The sequence below is a fragment of the Diceros bicornis genome, unplaced genomic scaffold, assembly GCF_020826845.1.
Source record: "Diceros bicornis minor isolate mBicDic1 unplaced genomic scaffold, mDicBic1.mat.cur scaffold_230_ctg1, whole genome shotgun sequence".
Classification (NCBI taxonomy): Eukaryota; Metazoa; Chordata; class Mammalia; order Perissodactyla; family Rhinocerotidae; genus Diceros; species Diceros bicornis.
In genome coordinates this window covers 248,979-269,063 of record NW_026691113.1, presented here as the reverse complement: position 1 = coordinate 269,063, position 20,085 = coordinate 248,979, and the positions used below count along the sequence as shown (strand labels likewise).

Below are 20,085 nucleotides of genomic sequence, written 5' to 3'. Positions count from 1 at the left end.
TTGGGCTTTTCCTCCTATCATCAATATCAGACTGTCAGGGGCCGGCCTGTGGCTTAGCGGTTAAGTGCGCGGGCTCTGCTACAGGCGGCCGGGTTCAGATCTGGGCGCGCACCGATGCACTGCTTCGCAGGCCATGCTGAGGCCACATCCCACATACAGCAACTAGAGGGATGTGCAACTATGATGTACAACTATCTACTGGGGCTTTGGGGGAAAAAAAAAGGAGGAGGATTGGCCGTAGATGTTAGCTCAGAACCGGTCTTCCTCAGCAAAAAGAGGAGGATTAGCATGGATGTTGGCTCAGGGCTGATCTTCCTCACACACACAAAAATATATATATATATATCAGAGAGTCAGGAGGAAATGGTTTGGCATTTAAAGTGCAAGCAGGTGAGTTCCCTGAATTACCACTCAAATGTACACTATCATATAGATGGAATCATTAATTTCTGGGGTGTTATCGAGTAGTAGAGGTTATCTAAACTCTCATTCAACCCCACCTCTCACACACATTTTATACATGAAAAAGCAGCCCGAGTAGTGGTCGAAAATGTCATCCTATTGAAATTCAGAGAAAGAAAACTCCTGTCTCCATATAAACAGAAATTAAATACATTTCTCTAGATTAGTTACAGTGTTAGGAGGCCAATTCACTGATGTCAAGAAAGGTGCCTCATCTTAAATCCTATCCACTCATGAGAATGGCATCAGCATTCTGAATACATAATGCTTTCTAAATGTCTTAAAACTTAAAATTATTTTTTCTGATAAATGAGAATTTTTGTGTTGTTTTTATTCTCATGTACACTGTTAAATATATAGTGTTATGTGATAGTCTTTAGAAGCACTTGAAGTCCTCATCATTACTCTAAACATTCTTCCCAGTCTGAGGTTCTCCTCTGAATTAGCAAAAATCTGTGGATTCCTATTTCTATCTAACTATGTTGATAAACATTCTATTCTATTCTATTCAGAGCCTTTAATTATATTTGGGATTGCTTGTCTCCATTCTTGTGCGCTCTAGCTAATCTCTACCTTAGTTCTCGCTGCAATTCTAATATATTTTGCATTCAGAATTTTCTTAAAATTTCCCTGTGCTCTTCAAATTCAATAACCAACAAATGGTCTAAACCAAGTTTACATCAAGTCAAACTGCCTATGACAATCTATCCAGGTCCTTCATAACCCAGCCTCACTCCACTTATTCCCAGAATTTTTCATGATACCTTACTGAATCCTCAGGCGACTACCTACCAGACATCATCCAACCACATTCCTGTCCATCATGAACCTCGTGTGGCCACTGTAGTTGAACACTGAATGCATCTCTAATTATGAATTATTTTTATGGGAAACATACTGCATACGTTTTAGTATCCCTTAAGCATCTTACATTTATCCGAGGCAGTACTGAATAGTTCATATATATTTACTGATTCTTCTTTGATCAGTTGCTGGCTCAACGTAAAAGGAGTCTGTCTTCATAAACACACCCAGGACAAAATAAATAAAAATTTAAAACTTAAGCATGGTTGAAAATAAGGAAACTGAACAGTGCTTTTATTTGTATCACAAGTAGCACTTAAAACACTATTAGTAAGAAAATACTGTAGCAAGTCTCAATAGAAAAGGAAGAGAATGTATGACACCTTTTTCTGACTCAATTCACTTTAAGAATTAACCTTAGAAATGCTATTTTAAGTATCATTATTGTTTGAGAGTACTAGCACACTTCACAAAGAAAGCAGAAAATTCCAAATATCAAGTTTCACTTTTACTCTACCTTTCCCAGATACATTCCACGATTAAAGCTACATCAGCAACACCAAGGCAAACTGTTCTGGCAGGGAAGATGTCACAATTCATAGACTTGATATTTTAAAACACTTAAAGAGTTTTATAGGACTTAAGATGTATTTTTTGACATTTTATCAGAAGAGGTTAACCAGTGCAGCGTCCTATGAAGTATTACATGCGGTGAAAGTTAAACTCTCCCAAGTGTTTTCAACCATCGAGTCTGCTCCTGGCTGCATGTGCTCCGCCTCCTGCAGGCGTCTGGTTCTCAGTCATCTGCTCGGCAACCATGAGCCTGACAAACACTGCAGTAACGGTTATATTAAAAAATCTATCTTCAGGGGCCAGCCCGGTGGCGCAAGCGGTTAAGTGCGCACGTTCCGCTGCGGCGGCCCGGGGTTCGCCGGTTCGGATCCCGGGTGCACACCGACTCACCGCTTGGCAAGCCATGCTGTGGCGGCGTCCCATATAAAGTGGAGGAAGATGGGTATGGATGTTAGCCCAGGGCCAGTCTTCCTCAGCAAAAAAGAGGAGGATTGGCATTGGATGTTAGCTCAGGGCTGGTCCTCCTCACAAAAAAAAAAAAAAAAAAAAAATCTATCTTGACACACATTACATTTTTTAAAAATCTCCTTGAAGAGATGAAACATTCTATCCTTTGCCTGATTCATCCAAAGGTGAATACAGAAAGTTTGAAAATACTCCCCTGAAGAAATAAGTTTAGGCTCTTAGAAGACTTTAGCAAACACTGGTTCCAACACTATGAACAAATGAGCTTTTACATGGATTTAAAACTATGCTAGGTGCGATGAGAGAAAAAGAAAAACCTAACAATGCTACTGACGAAAATAACAAATATAAAGATGACACAAATTATAGATTACCTTTTAGAAGATAAGAAAAGCAATGAAGGCTACAAAGGGGAAGAACATTCCAAACAATGGGAGGAAGGCATAGAGGTCAATGGGATACCGAAGGGACCCACCTGGGTAGCAAGGAACAAGCGTCCTTGAAGAACTGTGGGGATTCAGACACAGAGCTAGGGCTCTGCCAAATTATAAAAGGCCTTCCTTGAAAAAGCAAACGAGCGTAATTCCAGCAGCACTACAGAGCAACCAAAGATTTCTGAGGGCCAGTAGTGTTTAAGAAAGATAAGCCAATAGATTCAGGGGGAAGGTGGAATCAAATAAAGCAGCTGCGAGATCACAACAGTAATTCAGGAGAAGAAAATACAAAACAGGCTCACTGGGAACAGCCACATATGAAAAATAATTTGAAAGAAAAAAATATTCCACAACAGTGGTGTAGATAAAGGGAGTAATGTAGAGTGAGAAGCCAAAGCATATAATGGGCTCCCAAGTCTGGGCAACTGGGGAAACAGGAGGCCCAGGGACACAAAGGAGAGACTGGCAAGGAGAACTGGTGACGGGCATAGGACAAAGACGTCAGTCTGGAGCACTGAGTTTGAGGTAGAACAAAGGGGTGTATGTGTGTGCGCGTGTGTGTACTCCTCCAGATGAACAGAAAATTGTGCTTGCTGCACTGGGAAGATAACTCTTCTGTAATTTTAAAATCATATGCAGGTTTTATATATTAAAAGTTAACAAAGAATTATTCTAAAAATATTATGTCTAAGCAAATTACAATGGTGAAGAGCAGGATGAGGAAAAGTAAGGGAGATAGCTCAGTTCTATTCAAAGTGGAGTTACTAACACATTGAATGATTTATGGAATCAGAATTAGAGAAAAAAAGATCTCCTAGGTTACAGCCGACTGTATGCTCTAAGGATCCTTCTGTGAACTTAAGACACTTCAATAACGTCTATAATATACTTTCTCAACACTACAGATAAGACTTAATGTAATGGGAAGAACCCATCTAAATTCAACCTGAGGAAACAACTTCTCAAATATGGAATGGAATACCATATGCAAACAGAGAAGGGAAAAAAATGCCAGGAGTCAAAATAGAGAGAAATAACTGGCAATTGGCACTGGAGGCTGCAGTCTCAGACACAACACTGGGATGTACAAGCCTCGAAACAAACACACAAAAAACTGCAGTAAACTGGATCTCAGCCTCAACATTACCCCTCAGAGAAAACACTGAAAATCCCTCATAAAGTCAAAGTTAACTTTGGTCTTTCACAAATCTCGGAAATTAACTCAGATCAATTTTATTATGAAGTTATTTTCAATATAGACCTAAATATGCACCTAGATCTGGGATTTGTTTTATAAATTTAACAATATTGTGAACAGTGGTATTTGGCAGTGGACGCCAAATAATACCAAAGGCCCCTTCAGGCTCAGGAAAAAAACCAACAACAATAACATCATACAAACAAAAACTCCAGGATCTGTCAATTTTGTAACTCTTCCCTTGGGCAAGTCTCTCTAACTAATTAGAAAGTTAAGTAGAATTAACCATTTCCAAAGGGCTGGGGAGGAAGGCCCTCGAAAACATGCAGAAAAATTGAGGAGCACAAGCAAACAAGTGACAATCCAAAGAGGGAACCAGTGGGATTCACTGGGCCGCAGCACCACTGCCAGCCACAGACCCCAAGCATTAATAGGCAGTGTCCACACTGGATCTGTCAGAAGCAGACTGTTCGTGATGGGTGCAGGAGCACAGCTTACAATTCTGAACTCCACCCTCAACAAAAGAGCCCAAACACAAACAGCCAGGACAAATTGTGTGTCAAGATAAACAAAATTGTGTGTAAAGATAAATAAAAGCAACTCATCTAGGAAGATTTTCCAAATTCCCCACAGTTTTCCTGAAATAAAAGACTTTCTAGAATCGCAGTTGCTATCTAAATCCATTAAAGACAGGAAAATAAATATGCCTATACTTCACAATGAGAAATCTAAGTAGAATCTAAACTATTTCTTGAGAGTGAAAGCAATAATGAGCGGGAAAGGAGGATTCAGGAATAGCCTTCCCAAGCAGGCTTTTATGAAACACTTGAATTACTAGAATGTGTTTGCCTTAGTCTTGCCTAAACATTGAAGAAAATGACAACATAAACCCTGCCATCAAGATTAGTAATTATATACAATAATTACACAAATGAGTAGGTAAGTTGGTTGATTTTTATTCTAAAGTCATATTATATTTTACATTATTTTTGCTCAATAGAAAATGCTATTACCATTGAAGAAATGAACTATAAATAAGTTATTCAGATAGCAGAAATTAGCCCTTTAAGTTTATAATAATTATTGATAAAAATTTCCACAAATTCATTCTATCTCAACTTAACCAAGATCAAGCATATAACAGTCTGCTTTTTAAATTTTATTGTATTTATTTTTTCCCCCAAAGCCCCAGTAGATAGTTGTATGTCATAGCTGCACATCCTTCTAGTTGCTGTATGTGGGACGCCGCCTCAGCATGGCCAGAGAAGTGGTGCGTCGGTGTGCACCCGGGATCCGAACCCGGGCCGCCAGCAGCAGAGCGCGCGCACTTAACCGCTAAGCCACGGGGCCAGCCCACAGTCTGCTTTTTAAACTCTGCAGGGCCACAACTATAACATAATTAAAACAACCTGTTATAATACAGTGACGCTGTGTGGGCCTCTGGGGTGTAGAGGTCTGTTTGCTCCTATATGGCAAACTATCCCTAGAAACTCCTACTTCCTACCTCCCACTTGCCTAATCCCAGAAGAACTGGAAGTTGTCAGGGGAAACCAGAAAGCTGAGAAACAAGCTTGTTAAATCAGTAACCTTAACAATACACATAATTTAAAGTCAAGAGGCTCTGCTCTGAGGTCTGCAATACAGGGACTCCCCAATCTCAAAGCACTGGTGCATTTCCTTGTGCTGCCATTTCCTTGTGAGTCAGAGGTCATCTTAAACTTATTTGCAAGCTCAGAGCTGTGTTTTGGGCGAATGTCACGTATTTTGGAAAAATGACCTGATTGCAGCATTCTGTGTCAGATCCCGTAACATGGGAACAGGAGAACACACTATTCTAAAGAGAAAGAAGAGAAGAATTATCTATTCGTAAATTGTAACCTTTTTGCTAAGTGGAAGTAAGATGTTGCTTTAGGAAAGAGAAATCATTAAAATGCACCAACAAAATATGATCATTTATATCTTTAAAAAAGGACCCCATCTTCCTTGTTTGTAAGCTCATTAACAGAGAACTATTATGGGCAAAGGGCTTATTACAAAATTTGTAAAGAATACCAACAAACCATGAGGAGGGGTTGGGGGAACAGACAAGTGAATAGAAAAAGAGAATAGGTACTTCATAAACGAGGAAAACCAAGCGGTTAATAAATATACCACATGGCATTCAATTTCATTAGGAATCAGAGAAACACAACTGTAAACCACAAGGTGCCAACAGGCATCCACTAGATTGACAAAAACTAAGGCAGTGACAATTTCAAGGGTTTGCAAGAATGTACAGCAACAAGATCTCTCACAAACAGTCACTGAAATTATAAAATAGTGTAATCACTTTGGAAAACCACCCGACATTATCCAGAAAAGATGAAGATACATCTTTCATTAGCAAAATTCTATTCCTCGATATATACCCTTGAGCAGCAGTTCTCAAACTCTGATCTCAGAACCCCCTTACACTCTTAAAAACTGAGGACCTCAAAGAGCTTTTGTTTATGTTGGTTATGTCAATCAGTATTTACCTATTAAAAATTAAGGTTAATTTTAATTGAAAATTAAGAAATTAATTAAGAAATCTGAAAATCTTTTAAAAATACTAATTTAAAGATAACAGTAATAGATTACACAACATACACAGATATTTAGTCAACATAACGTTTTTTTATGAAAAACTATTTTACAAAGTAAAACAAAAATAAATGAGAAGTGTCATTGTTTTACATTTTTGAAAATTTTTTTAATATCTGGCTTGATATCTATCTTAATAGATGGATTGTCTTATCTGCTTCTGATTCAGTCCCTTGAGATATCACATTACATTTAGCCTCTGGAAAACTCCACTGTACACTCAAGAAAGAAAGAGAGCAACAAAAGGAAATAAGATCATAACATCTTAGTATTATTATGGAAATAGTTTTGACCTTGTGGATCTCCCTAGGGACCTCCAGGGCTCCCCGCACTTGGCATCAAAGCCCAGCTCTTTAACATAGTAGCTCTGTCAGACATGTCACAGCTCAGACATGTCACAGCTCTGACAGAGCTACTATGCTGAAGAGCTGGGCTTTGACGCAAAGTCTTTTTTAGCCCAGCAGATTTCTGTTGTTGTTATTTTGTTTCCTCACTATTACCAGAAAATAAAACATTTAGGCAACAAGGAAAAAGATGCTAACTAAACTTCCTCCTAGTTGACCCAATTAGACACAAATGAATGCTTACTGATCTGGAAGAATGGCTTCTTCATCCAAAGAAAACTTTCCTTGAATCCCATGACATAGTTCAGGTGGTACACCCACTGGCTGTGGAAAAATGCATTCCTGATTCTATATCCAAAAGAATGGAAATCAGGGACTCAAACACATACTTGGACACCGATGTTTACAGTAGCATTATTCTTAATAGCCAGAAAGTGGAAGCAACCCAAGTTCTCATCAACAGATGAATGGATAAACAAAATGGCGTATGTACACAAAATGGAGTATTATTCAGCCATAAAAGGAATGAAATTCTGACACATGCTACAACATGGATGTACCCTGAATACATTATGCTAAGTGAAATAAGCCAGACACAAGAGGACAAATACTGCATGATTCTACTTATATGAGGTACCAAGAAGAGGCAAATTCATAGGGACAGCAAATAGAAGAGAGATTACTAGAGGCTGGGAGGAGCGGAGAAGGGAGAAGTATTGTTTAATATTGTTTAATGGGTATACAGTTTCTATCTGGGAAGATGAAAAAGTTCTGGAAATGGATAGCGGTGATGGTTGCACAACATGGTGAATGGACTTAATGCCACAGAATTTTATATACTTAAAAACAGTTAAAATGGTAAATTTTTTTTCTACTTTACCAAAAATTTTTAAATGCATTCTCAATTAATTAACCAAATAATTAACTAACTGAAAACACTTCATGATGGCAAAAAAGACCATATCTCTGTGGAACCTGTCTGATACAGCTCTAAAACGAAGTCGTGCAGTGGGTGATGTTTCCCCACAAATAAGACATCGCCTCCAAGACTATTTCTTCTAGCTGGGGGAAAGGAAGAAAAGAATAAAGATCTAACCATTATACCTACAAAAGCAACTTTTATGAGAGTAAAATAGGAAGCACCTAAATTTTAAAAACTTAATTATAAAGTTTACAAAAAATAATAGACCTAAATGTGTGATGCATCTCTGTAGAAGAAACAAAGCTTTGACAATAAAGTTTCGAAGATCAATGACTATCAGAAAAAATTATCCCTAAAAGATACCTGAATATAGTCTTGCAAGATAAGGGACAAAGTTTTCTTATTTATACAGAACTTAATTTCTTACTATAAGAAACATATAGACATTCTCTGAGGAAATACAAATAAATTGCATCATCTAATAACAAAGATTATTCTATGGATGGTTCATAATTATTTCTATAGGTTTATTATACTAGTATTAAATAAATTTTCCAACAAAGCCCAGCTTTACAATTTCCCAATACTTTTAACTGTCAGTCTTAACGACAAAATGCCACTTTTTGTGTAAAATAACATTTCAAGTTAGCAATATGAGGGCAAATGCTTTTGTTTCAACCTAACCTTTCAAGCAAAGTTATTGTTATTTGGTGGGGATGAAGGGAAGAAGGGAGATGGAGGAAATTAATAATACCCTCCCAACATGCAAAAATACTTTTGTGTATGCATATTATACAAGAATCAAAGTCTTGGGCCTGCCGGGTGCTGTAGTGGTTAAATTAGCACACTCCACTTTGGTGGCCCAGGGTTTCACAGTTTCGGATCCTGGGCGCAGACCACCACTTATCAAGCCATGCTGTGGCAGGTGTCCCACGTATAAAGTAGAGGAAGATGGGCACGAATGTTAGCTCAGGGCCAATCGTGCTCAGCAAAAAGAGGAGGACTGACGACAGATGTTAGCTCAGGGTTAATCTTCCTCACCAAAAAAAAAACAAAAGAATCAAAAAGTCAGAAGATATTCTTGAAGTATTGCTTTTTAATAAATTTAACAAACACTTGTAAGTTAAAAATTTTATTTAATTACTATGCAACTTATGGATAGTAAATTTTAAGAAGCAAAGTTAACTTTTGTCATAAAGAAGTAAAATCAATGATTTATGCTTCCTTTATGGGAAATTTGACAAATGAAAAAAAAGGTCTAATTTTACAAGGAAATGTAAAGTCTCTATTACACAGACTCAATGTCGACCAAGTGGAAGTATGATTCTTACTCTCTTCTGGAGTGAGGTCTGGGTATACCTCTTCTAGGGCAGCTCGCAGCCTTCGCTCATCCACGAACGGCAACAGAGCAACACCTTGGGGAGACAAATGCACACCAAGCAGCCCAGCTATTAGGATCACCTAAATTTCAACTACTGTTGGTCCATATAAACATTTCTAGTAGAATTTCCCTGCTGATATAAAAACATTTTGGAAATGAACTCTATTTAGCCAAATTTCAGATAGAAATACTTCCCCGTTGTGGTAGAAGAAAAAATTCTATTTGTTTTCCATCTTTAAAAGGGTTCATATGGAAAACCACGTTTGCTGAATCTTTACTCTGTGATGACAAAATTTTTAAATTAAATGAACAAGTGGCCACCTGGACACCGGTCTATGTTCTCACCTTACTTATTTACTAGGATGCCTTCGGGCAAGCCAGTAATCTCCTAAGGGCTTGAGCATATCCCTTTATCTTTCTAGGACTTGGTTTCTTCTTTTGTAAAAAGAGATCATTCAACCAAAATACTCAGAAGGTCTGTTCAACTGGAATATGTAGAATGTCTCTTTCAGCTCTAAAATTGCATAGTATTCTGTTTACATTTTAAAACCTAATAATTAGGGCCGGCCCCGTGGCTTACTGGTTAAGTGCACGCGCTCTACTGCTGGCGGCCCGGGTTCGGATCCCGGGCGCGCACCGACACACCGCTTCTCCGGCCATGCTGAGGCCGCATCCCACATACAGCAACTAAAAGGCTGTGCAACTATGACATACAACTATCTACTGGGGCTTTGGGGAAAAATAAATAAATAAATAAAATTATTTAAAAAAAAAAAACCTAGGGGCCGGCCCGGTGGCGCAAGCGGTTAAGTGCGCGCGCTCCGCTGCGGGGCCCGGGGTTCGCTGGTTCGGATCCTGGGCGCGCACCGACACACTGCTTGGCAAGCCATGCTGTGGCGGCGTCCCATATAAAGTGGAGGAAGATGGGTACAGATGTTAGCCCAGGGCCGTCTCCCTCAGCAAAAAAAGAGGAGGATTGGCGGATGTTAGCACAGGGCTGATCTCCTCACCAAAAAAAAAAAAAAAAAGAGAGAGAAAAAAAAAAAAACCTAATAATTTATATACAAAAAATTTTTAGACTTGTTTAAATAACTTTCTCCCCGGGAGGGCATGTAGAATAGTGGCTGTTCATTTTTAGGCTGAAAACTGTCCTCGGGAGTGTGCTGGAATTAAGGTCATTATTTGGACCTACACGCATAATTTTCAAAGAATCACACTGGAATACAATGATCTATTACTACAAAAACATGCAAAGTTATTGAAGCATATATATATTCTGCTGTATATTATTATATATATTATAAATAGTATTTTGGCTAAATAAAAATTTTAAGATAAATAACGAGGAATGCTGACTAGAGCTAAATAATTTTGAAACTACTGCCACTCAAAACTGCTGTATTTGTGACTGTTCCCCTTAAAATGATGAGAAATGAAAGGTTTCCAAAGTTGTCTTTAAATTATTTAGCTACCATATTTTCAAAATTAGGAAACATGTTCAATTTGACTACCTAGTAGGGGAATATATAGATTTTTTAAAGTTAAAAAGAAACTAGGTTCTAGTGTGAATTCTGAAGGTCCAAAAAGTGATTTCAAGGATTATTAACATCCATCATCTGAGTAAGGCTATTTATCCATTACCGGTAAACACTTATGTAGAAAAAACCTAGGCAGTGGTCAAGTTTTATTTAGTCATACACTTAACAAAATCTGTATCATGCAAAACTACATTATCTAGCTTTTGTTTTCTACCTACTAGATTTAGGATTTAAACAAATCATCAGAAAGACTTTCCTTCAATATCAACTCCAGAATCTTACTCCAAACAGTAAGCAACCTGCAGTGCTAATGACAGCAATAAGGTTATTAAGCTAAAATCAGTCTTCCTGGCCAGGGTAGGAAGGAGTGTCTTACACCCAGATGTGATGACGGTCGTGCCTGAGAGGGAGCTGACAGTAACAATGGCAACAGCAGCTACTCTTTCCTACTTTTTTCCCACTGATTTACCATGTTACACGCATTAGCTCATTCAATCCTCTCAACAACACAGAGGCAGCCCAAGCAGTGGTAATACTTAGGTAAACACAGTGGCCATGCTCTCCAGGTTCAGATCTCAGTGCTGCCACTGTGTGACTTTGATCAAATTACTTAAATTCTCTGTTTATGTAGAAAATACAGCATTTGAAATGACTATGCTATATTCCTTTAATACATACTAAGCAAATATTATGAAAACACAACATTGCAAAAACATATGTTCAATAAATGTTGAAAAAGTACCCAGATATATTTTATCTTCTATCATTTTAAGATGTACTCAACTTGGGCCGGCCCCGTGGCTTAGCGGTTAAGTGCGCGCGCTCCGCTACTGGCGGCCTGGGGTTCGGATCCCGGGCGCGCACCGACGCACTGCTTCTCCGGCCATGCTGAGGCCGCGTCCCACATACAGCCACTAGAAGGATGTGCAACTATGACATACAACTATCTACTGGGGCTTTGGGGGAAAAATAAAAAAATTAAAAAAAAAAATTAAAAAAAAAATAAGATGTACTCAACTTAGACAAGAACTTACTTAGACAAGAACTTACTTATTATCATGACTTCCGATAAGTTTTAAAGACATATGCAGAAATGACTATCTCCTAATAGTACTAAATTTTATCTCAAGAAAGATGTGTTCTTGCTACAGTCTAATAAATAAAAATATTTATATAACATATAAAAATATAGAAATATTAAAGGTCTGAGTTTAAACCCATCCTAAAATTCATCTGGAATCTCAAGAGACCCCAAATAGCCAAAACAATCTTAAAAAATAAAAATAAAGTTGGAGGACTCCCACCTCCTGATTTCAAAACTTACTACAAAGATACAGTAATTAAAACAGTTCGGTACTGACTGGCACAAGAACAGACATATTGACCAAGTGAATAGAGAGCCCAAAAATAAACCCTCACATACATGGTCAAATGACTTTCAACAAGGGTGCCAAGACCATTCAATGGGGTAAGGGCAGTCTTTTCAACAAATGGTGCTGGGAAAATGGACATCCACACACAAAAGAATGAAATTAGACCCTTACTTTATACCATATACAAAAATGAACTCAAGATGGATCAAAGACCTAAATGTAAGCTAAAACTAGAAAACTCTTAGAAGAAAACAGGGAGGAAGCTTCATGACATTGGATTTGGCAATGATTTCTTGGATATGACATCAAAAGCACAGGCAACCACCACCAAACAACACAACAAAAATTAGACTTCATCAAAATTAAAAACTTTTGTGCATCAAAGGACACTATCAACAAAGTGAAAAGACAACCCACACAATGGGAGAAAATACATGCAAATCATATATCTGATAAGAGATTAGTGTCCAGAATATATAAAGTATTCCTACAATACAACAAAAACCCAATTCAAAAATAGGCAAGGGACTTGAATAGATATTTCTCCAAAGAAGAGACAGAAATAGCCAATAAGCACATGAAAAAAAGGTTCAACATCACTAATCATTAGGAAAACAGAAAGCAAAAACACAGTGATCACCACTGCACACCCATTAGGATGGCTACTATCAAAAAACAGAAAATAACAAATCTTGGCAAGGATGTGGAGAAACTCTAACTGTCGTGCATTGCCTTCCTTTTCCTCTGGATGATTTATACTACATTGATATACTCAGCAAGTCATCTGCATGCTTATATATTTACTTATTTATTTAAAAAATCCAGGCAAGGATTTATTTAACAAACACTTACATAAATATATTTACTTATTTATGTATTTATATTATTACTTTACTGCCTCCCATTCTCCTATGTCTCTTCTCCTTCCAGTTTAATCAAAACATCCTCCACAAAACACGTTCAAAAACAACCTAAGGCCCCAATCCACTTACATATAACAAAATATGACCACAGACCACAACACTTACACAACCCCAATCAATAGGCTGCAATTCTCATTATCATTCCATTAAGGTAATATGAAATTTCTGTTACTACATAACCAAAACTCAACCCTAAAATCTCATAAAATAATGATTTTCAATTTATAAATTATTATTTATCCCCCTTTGTGCCACAATTCTCTTTGAGTCATTTTACTGGTCATCTGCATCACAGGGAATAATAAAGGAAAAAGAGTGAAAACATGATTTTACCAAACTGCTTATTATCCTACAAAAATATATGGTGGAAGAAAAGGTTAAAATAATTTGCTGAAAGGGGCTTAGGTGTGAAATAATCGTTGGCTCACTGTGTGAGAGACTTCTCCACTGTGTTTTACATTCAGTCATCATCACACATTTGGTGAGTGATAAACAGTACCTTAAATTTAGTACTAATTTTATATTGTCATTCTTACAAAATCTGTGAACAGAAGGAATGAGAAAATAGATATGTAAATAATAAATAAACTTTAAGTAATGATTCATGCCAAGTATTTAAACGAAATTTCTAATACTTTTTTCAAAAGTTTCCATGGAGTATAAGTGAATCTCCACGTGGACACTTCATGTTTCTACAACTCTCAGCAACCTCACAAGGTGTCAATGAGCTACTGATGGAAGGAGCATGTCCCACATCCCATTAATTAATCACAAAGGAGACAAAAGATATAATCATTAATCTATTTCAACTCAATTTACTGTTTATCAAAATGCTACTATTAAAATTACTGTTAATCATTGCTAATCCCAGGTTAGATGAAAAAATATCAAAATTTCACATATAATCTTTAAAATACTTATCTTTTACAGAAATTCTTTCATCCCATAAATCATGTCTGCTTACAGTTTACCAAAAGGAGAAAATTATTTTAACAAAAAGGAATAATGTCTAAATTTTACCTTGCCAGGCATATTTCTTCCCATTTAAATCAACAGCAAAATCTTCAGGGTAGAAGTCAATTATACTAGAATCCTGTATCAGGGAGAAAAGCAAAGATTCAAAACAAAAGTCACATATTTCTGTTATAAAGAATTTGATACAACTTTCATTCAAGTTATCAGGCCTGATAAGAAAATGAAGTTTCACTCCTTTTAAAAAATGTTATTAAGATATCAGGTCACTAATCCCGGGCCTAGTAAAAACAAAATTAACAATTTTATTTTAAAAGATGAAAATAAAAAGGCCTTATTATAAAAGAATTTTAGAACTGACGACTGTGGGCCCAAGACAGTGAAGAGTTTATTAACTCGAATAATTCCTACTTCTCAGCTGGGTGTCACTCTTTCTAGCTAGGACACAAAACACACGCAGCGGTGACTGCAGGTAAACCAGCCTTCATGCTCTGGTACCCACCACACATGGCTGGAACCAATAAAAATAATGACTCACAGGTATGCTGAGAACAAAATGACTGTTATAAGAATTTCTCCCAAACACACATCAATTTTATTTACTGGGTAGGGTACTGATGGCCAAGGAAAGCAGGGAAAAAAAAGTAGCAAAAAATATACAGAAGAATCCAAATACTTTTACTTTGTTTCTGGACTTCACTATTGTAACTATAAGATGCAAAAGCAATTGTGACTAGTGCTAGCAAAATGTACGACAAAAATCCAGTTATCAACACACTCAAAAACTAAGACACTCACAGGATCACTCATGAGCTTCCGCCACGATGGAGGCAGGAAGTTACCACTTGCAGCTGGAAAAACTCCCATAAGTTGTTCCAGTGGTTTAAACTGCAAGAAAGAAAAAACGTTTAAGATAAGACACAATTTTTATCTAAGCCAAAATTCTACAAATGTTATGGCTCTAAATACTCAAGCTTACCGGTTTAGTACCCTTCTCAAAATCAGAAGGCATGTCTGCAATACCTTCAAAGTCTGCAGCAAATGGTGCACAATGAAATGGATAATACCACTTCCAGGAAGCACAGCCCTAAAATCAGTAAAAACAAACAAAAAACAACAACAAAAACAAATCTATGTTAATGATGGACACGGTAAAAACAAAAAAATTAAACTATCAACATATAATATTTTACTGATAAAACATATGACTTCTGGTATACATTCCATATATTAATTTTTTTCCATGAGTCCTAAAAGATGTTTGGATTAAATCTAAACTTTTACTTCGTATCAACGGCTCCTTGATTTAAAAAATACTGCAAAGCCTCTTTAATAATCAGTAGTTAATACCAAACTTTATATTAACAAACACAATTTGGTGAAGGTTTTTATCCTTAAAATGTGTTTGGTGACATTTCTTTCCAACTCGAGAGCTGCTATCATCCCATAAAATGAAGAACAACTGCAGCTGACACTCACTGAGTGTACAGGTGGGTAAGGGACATCACTAGAAGAGTGACTGAGAGTAAAAGAGCCAAAAGTTTCATTTTACAATTCCCTATTATATTTTCATGTGACAACTTTCTCTTTACTTTAAAAATATTTAAGTAAACCAAGCAAAAAGAAAAAACAGTAAGTTATACTCAAAGAAAAGAGAAGCCTTCCTGAAATGAGTTTTGACTCTGCACCTAGTGAATTAAAATCCTGAGGGTCAGAGCCGGCCCAGTGGCACAGCAGTCAAGTTCACACGTTCCACTTCAGTGGCCCAGGGTTCGCCGGTTTGAATCCTGGGCTCGGACCTACTCATCGCTCATCAAGCCATGCTGAGGCGGTGTCCCACATACAAGAACCAGAAGGATTTACAACTAGGATATACAACTAGGTACTGGGAGCTTTGGGGAGAAAAATGTTGAGGGTCGGAGTAAAACACGAAATGAGAATATTTTACAATTGATACTTAGTGTATTAAATTACTTTCTACTTTCCAACAAACTTCACCTATTCCCAAGTCACATCAAATTTGCTTCACTCCCCAAGCACGAAACCAGGTATTATCAGTGCTACAATCCCCTATATGTCCGCCTAATCTCTCACCAATCTGACATCTCATTTTCAAAAGCTTTAAGTCAGATACAGATTACTCCAATGAGAATGCACTTCATGTAACATCACTACTCTATATGGAGGAAATGGTATCCTTCAAATTCCTTTCAAATTCTTACCAGTTATTTTCCAGGCTTTTGTCCTTTGTTCAGTCATTTAGCAACTGTGTATTAGTTACTCTGTTATTTTTTATTCCAATTAAACAAAACAATAAACTTTAATAATTTTAAAGACCAAGTACTGTCAACCACACTATTTAATGCTGAAATTCTTTAGCATAACAAAAATTAGCTTCGTTTATATATTAACACCTAAGGAGCTTCAAAGGCTTTACAAACAAATCTTATTTAAAGTAATGAATTTCTTTATAGGAAGCTTGAAAATATGAGTCTGGGTTCAATTTCAGAATATAGCTCAACAACACACACTATTATAGAAATAACTATTTTCTTAAAATGATTAACTAGAGATTTAGAGGAAAATATTCATTTTGTACCTGGTAATAATATCAAAGAACCCAGCAGAGCCCTTCAACGTAATACTGTACAACTTTACGACAGAATTTGTCATTAGCTGCATCAACGTCAAATTTGTTCTTGTAGTACCGCTGCTTCCAACCAGCTTCCCAAAGCCTAAAAATCAGGCAAAGCCAGTTCATGTTGAATTCATACACTTTCAGTAACTAGCTACCAATTTATCATCCAAATCAATTTATACTTAATATTCAGGTAAAATGTAAATAAGTTAAACAGTAATATTAACATAGCTTCATTTAATTATTTCTAAAAAGTCCACTTTCACAGGATTTATTATCAACTTAAAGATAGTTAAACGTTAAAAACTCAAACACTGATTCTAGAAAGATCATTACAAAACTACAGTAAAAAAAAAGAGAATAACCATTTATTAAAGTAGATACACAACACTTGTTTGCTCAGATTTTCATACTGTTTTACATGTTTTTTTGATTGTAGAACAATTCTACAACTACATTTGAAGATGCAAATACTGAAGATATTTTATATAGTTCAAGTTCCTCAGTTTGTTAAAGTATATCTAAATTACACAAAGAAAGTCAACTAAATTACTTTTTTGAAAAAGAATAATCTAGAAGCCAGGCAGAAATTATGTATATACCTACTCTCCCTATCCTTGGGCCTTCTCCCTCATTCAGCAAAGCGTTCTTGGCATAAGTGAAGGACACGGACACACACACACACACACGTTCTGGTAAAACTTAGAAGGAGGTCATCAATTCACTAAATTTTCATTAATCACTGAAAATACAATGTGAAAAACCACATTTTCACTCAAAGTATATTTTTTTATTTTTTTAAGTACTCATTTCTCAATCTCTGAAAGATTTAAAGATGCCAAAGAATACTAAAAAAAAATCAAGAACGATCAAGAACGTCAGGATGATTCTCCATTAAGGGCTCTTTTCTACCATGTGCCAGATCTTACTAATTAATTGCAGTCATGTTTCAGAATACACTTTATCAATTTTTTTTATTTATTTTTTTTTTGAGGACGATCAGCCCTGAGCTAACATCCAATGCCAATCCTCCCCCTTTTTGCTGTGGAAGATTGGCCCTAGGCTAACATCCATGCCCATCTTCCTTTACTTTATAGGGGATGCCGCCACAGCATGGGTTGACAAGCGGTTGAACCTGTGAACCCCAGGCCGCCGAAGCGGAGTGTGCACACTTAACTGCTGTGCCACCGTGCCGGCCCCTACACCATACCAATTTTAACTTTGCCCTCACGCAAAAGATTTACAGAACATCAATTAGGAGAAATATCTCCTATCCATAATGTTGAATATCACTATTTTACAGAAACTATTAATGAAATAAATGCTAAGAACTCCAAGCATTTCTTGATAGAAGCAATTCTACTTTGATTATCTTCAGCACCAAAATTAAACAATAAAGTACTAAAAAAATCAAGTTAACTATTAAGCTGATATTGACCATGATGGCTACATGGTAAAACAAAAAATATACTCCAAGAGTTGCAGAAGCAGAGGATAAAAACTCAGATCAGGTAAATGCTCAATCACAAGTCACCACAGATCTCTGAATCTGACATCAAAAGATGTTGGGAAAATACAGAACCAGACATCACACTTCTGAAGTTTCTAATCATAAATACAAACACATCATCCACGTCCTATAAAAGAAGCATGAGCTGTGAACCACTACTGTTTAACTTTGAAATAAATCATTTTGCAAAATTCTAAATGAGTTACAATTATTGAGGTTGTTGGCCCTTTGCACTTGAGCCCAGGGTTCAAATCCAGATTTAATCACACAAGAAGCTGTTAAATCTTATTATATAATGATCTCAAACTTCTGTATAAATTAAAGAATCCAATTTTCCTATTATAAATTTTAAGTATATAGCTAATGGGAAACTTCTCTGTCATGAAATATAGTTGTGCATATGCAAGTTCGTGGTTTTTAAAAATACATTTATCTCTTAACCAAAAGCTTTTTGCATATTTCATTTTAAAGAAGAAACTTTTCAATTGAGATGATTAAAACAAACTATATCAAGTAACCAAATGTAACAACTTTCTGGGTTAAGCAGCTTGAAAATTTAATCTCATAACAGTAACATTCAGATCACATAGAGCTAAACACCTCATGTCTAGCCGATCTAGTGCCTGGTCTCAGAGGGAAAAGCGGCTTGGAGGACGAAAACCAGCATGCATACTAATCTAGATACTTAGGTTTAACAGCTATAGCTTACACATCTAACTGGAATTTACTGACTACCCTAACCCTCCACATTAATTACTGGTGGATAAAAAGATCACAGGCAAGCATCTGAAGGCACTGCTGCTCTAAGCTAAACAGCATTAATTAGACGGCGTCTATTTCAGCAATTTGCTAACAAAGTGCCACCAAAAAATGGCTTCACCTGACGTTATCCTCTGGTTCAGGTTCACTGTCACTGTCTTCTGCTTTTCGCTTAATTCCTCCTATCGGAGACGGGCCATCAGACGTGAAACTCGTATTACGAGATAGTGAAGGACTCTGTAGACAATTATGACATTATAGAGGAAAGATTTAATTATTCATTTCACATAAGAAGTTACATCCAACTACTGTTACCACCATGCTTCACAGTAATACATTTTTTTTAAAGCTATTAAATAGATATGGTAAATATATTTAGAAAGTATAAAGACTGATCTTGGCCTACTCCACCTCTCCAAAAAAGAATAATATAGTACCAAGCCTCCTATGCTTAAACTCAAAAGAATTTGAACATTAGGGTAAAAACTGCTTCAGAAGAAATAAGAAAAACTTAATTTCATAGATTTTTTTTTTTTAATTATAGGACTTGAACATTTTTTTTCTTTGGTGCTTCCCTCGTGTTATGAATTTGTGATCACTTTCCACCAATTAACTAACAAAGCTCTAAGGGGAAAAATATGTATATATGTATATAAATTAATACATAAAATAATGCTGGTGAGAATAAAGTTAGATGTAAGTGGTTCAACCTAGTACAACCATTCTAGAAAGCAACAGTTTAATGAGACTCCGCCAGATATCTGTTAAACTATTTTATACATGTTGTTTTAAAATTCATTGTACAAATAAAATCTATTAGTCATCTTAGAAAAATGCAGCTTTTATTATTATTTCAAAGACTTGGATACCACTTTAAATTTACCATTATCTTTCCTTTGTACCTAACTCAATGAACATAGTAGCACCCTAAAGTATTTTAATATTTAACTTAAAAATTAGGGGCATCTTGGTGGCACAGTGGTTAAGTTCACACACTCCGCTTCAGCGGCCCGGGGTTCACAGGTTCAGATCCCGCGCGCACACCTACACATCACTCAGCAAGTCATGCTGTGGTGGCATCCTACATACAAAATAGAGGAGGATGGGCATGGATGTTAGCTTAGGGCCAAACTTTCTCAGCAAAAAGAGAAAGATTGACAACAGACG

General features: G+C 36.5%; 1 protein-coding gene across 1 annotated transcript in view; it reads right to left on the bottom strand.

Moving 5' to 3' along the window:
• Positions 1–7,842: 7,842 nt before the first annotated feature.
• LOC131402700 (5'-3' exoribonuclease 2-like) overlaps positions 7,843–20,085 on the bottom strand; it is a gene marked incomplete at its 5' end in the record, with an annotated part of 35,374 nt that continues 23,131 nt past the window's right edge. The window contains 7 exon segments of the mRNA XM_058537295.1: positions 7,843–7,964; positions 9,156–9,239; positions 14,060–14,132; positions 14,810–14,899; positions 14,991–15,098; positions 16,611–16,746; positions 19,040–19,155. Coding sequence (XP_058393278.1) covers positions 7,843–7,964; positions 9,156–9,239; positions 14,060–14,132; positions 14,810–14,899; positions 14,991–15,098; positions 16,611–16,746; positions 19,040–19,155 — 729 coding nt within the window.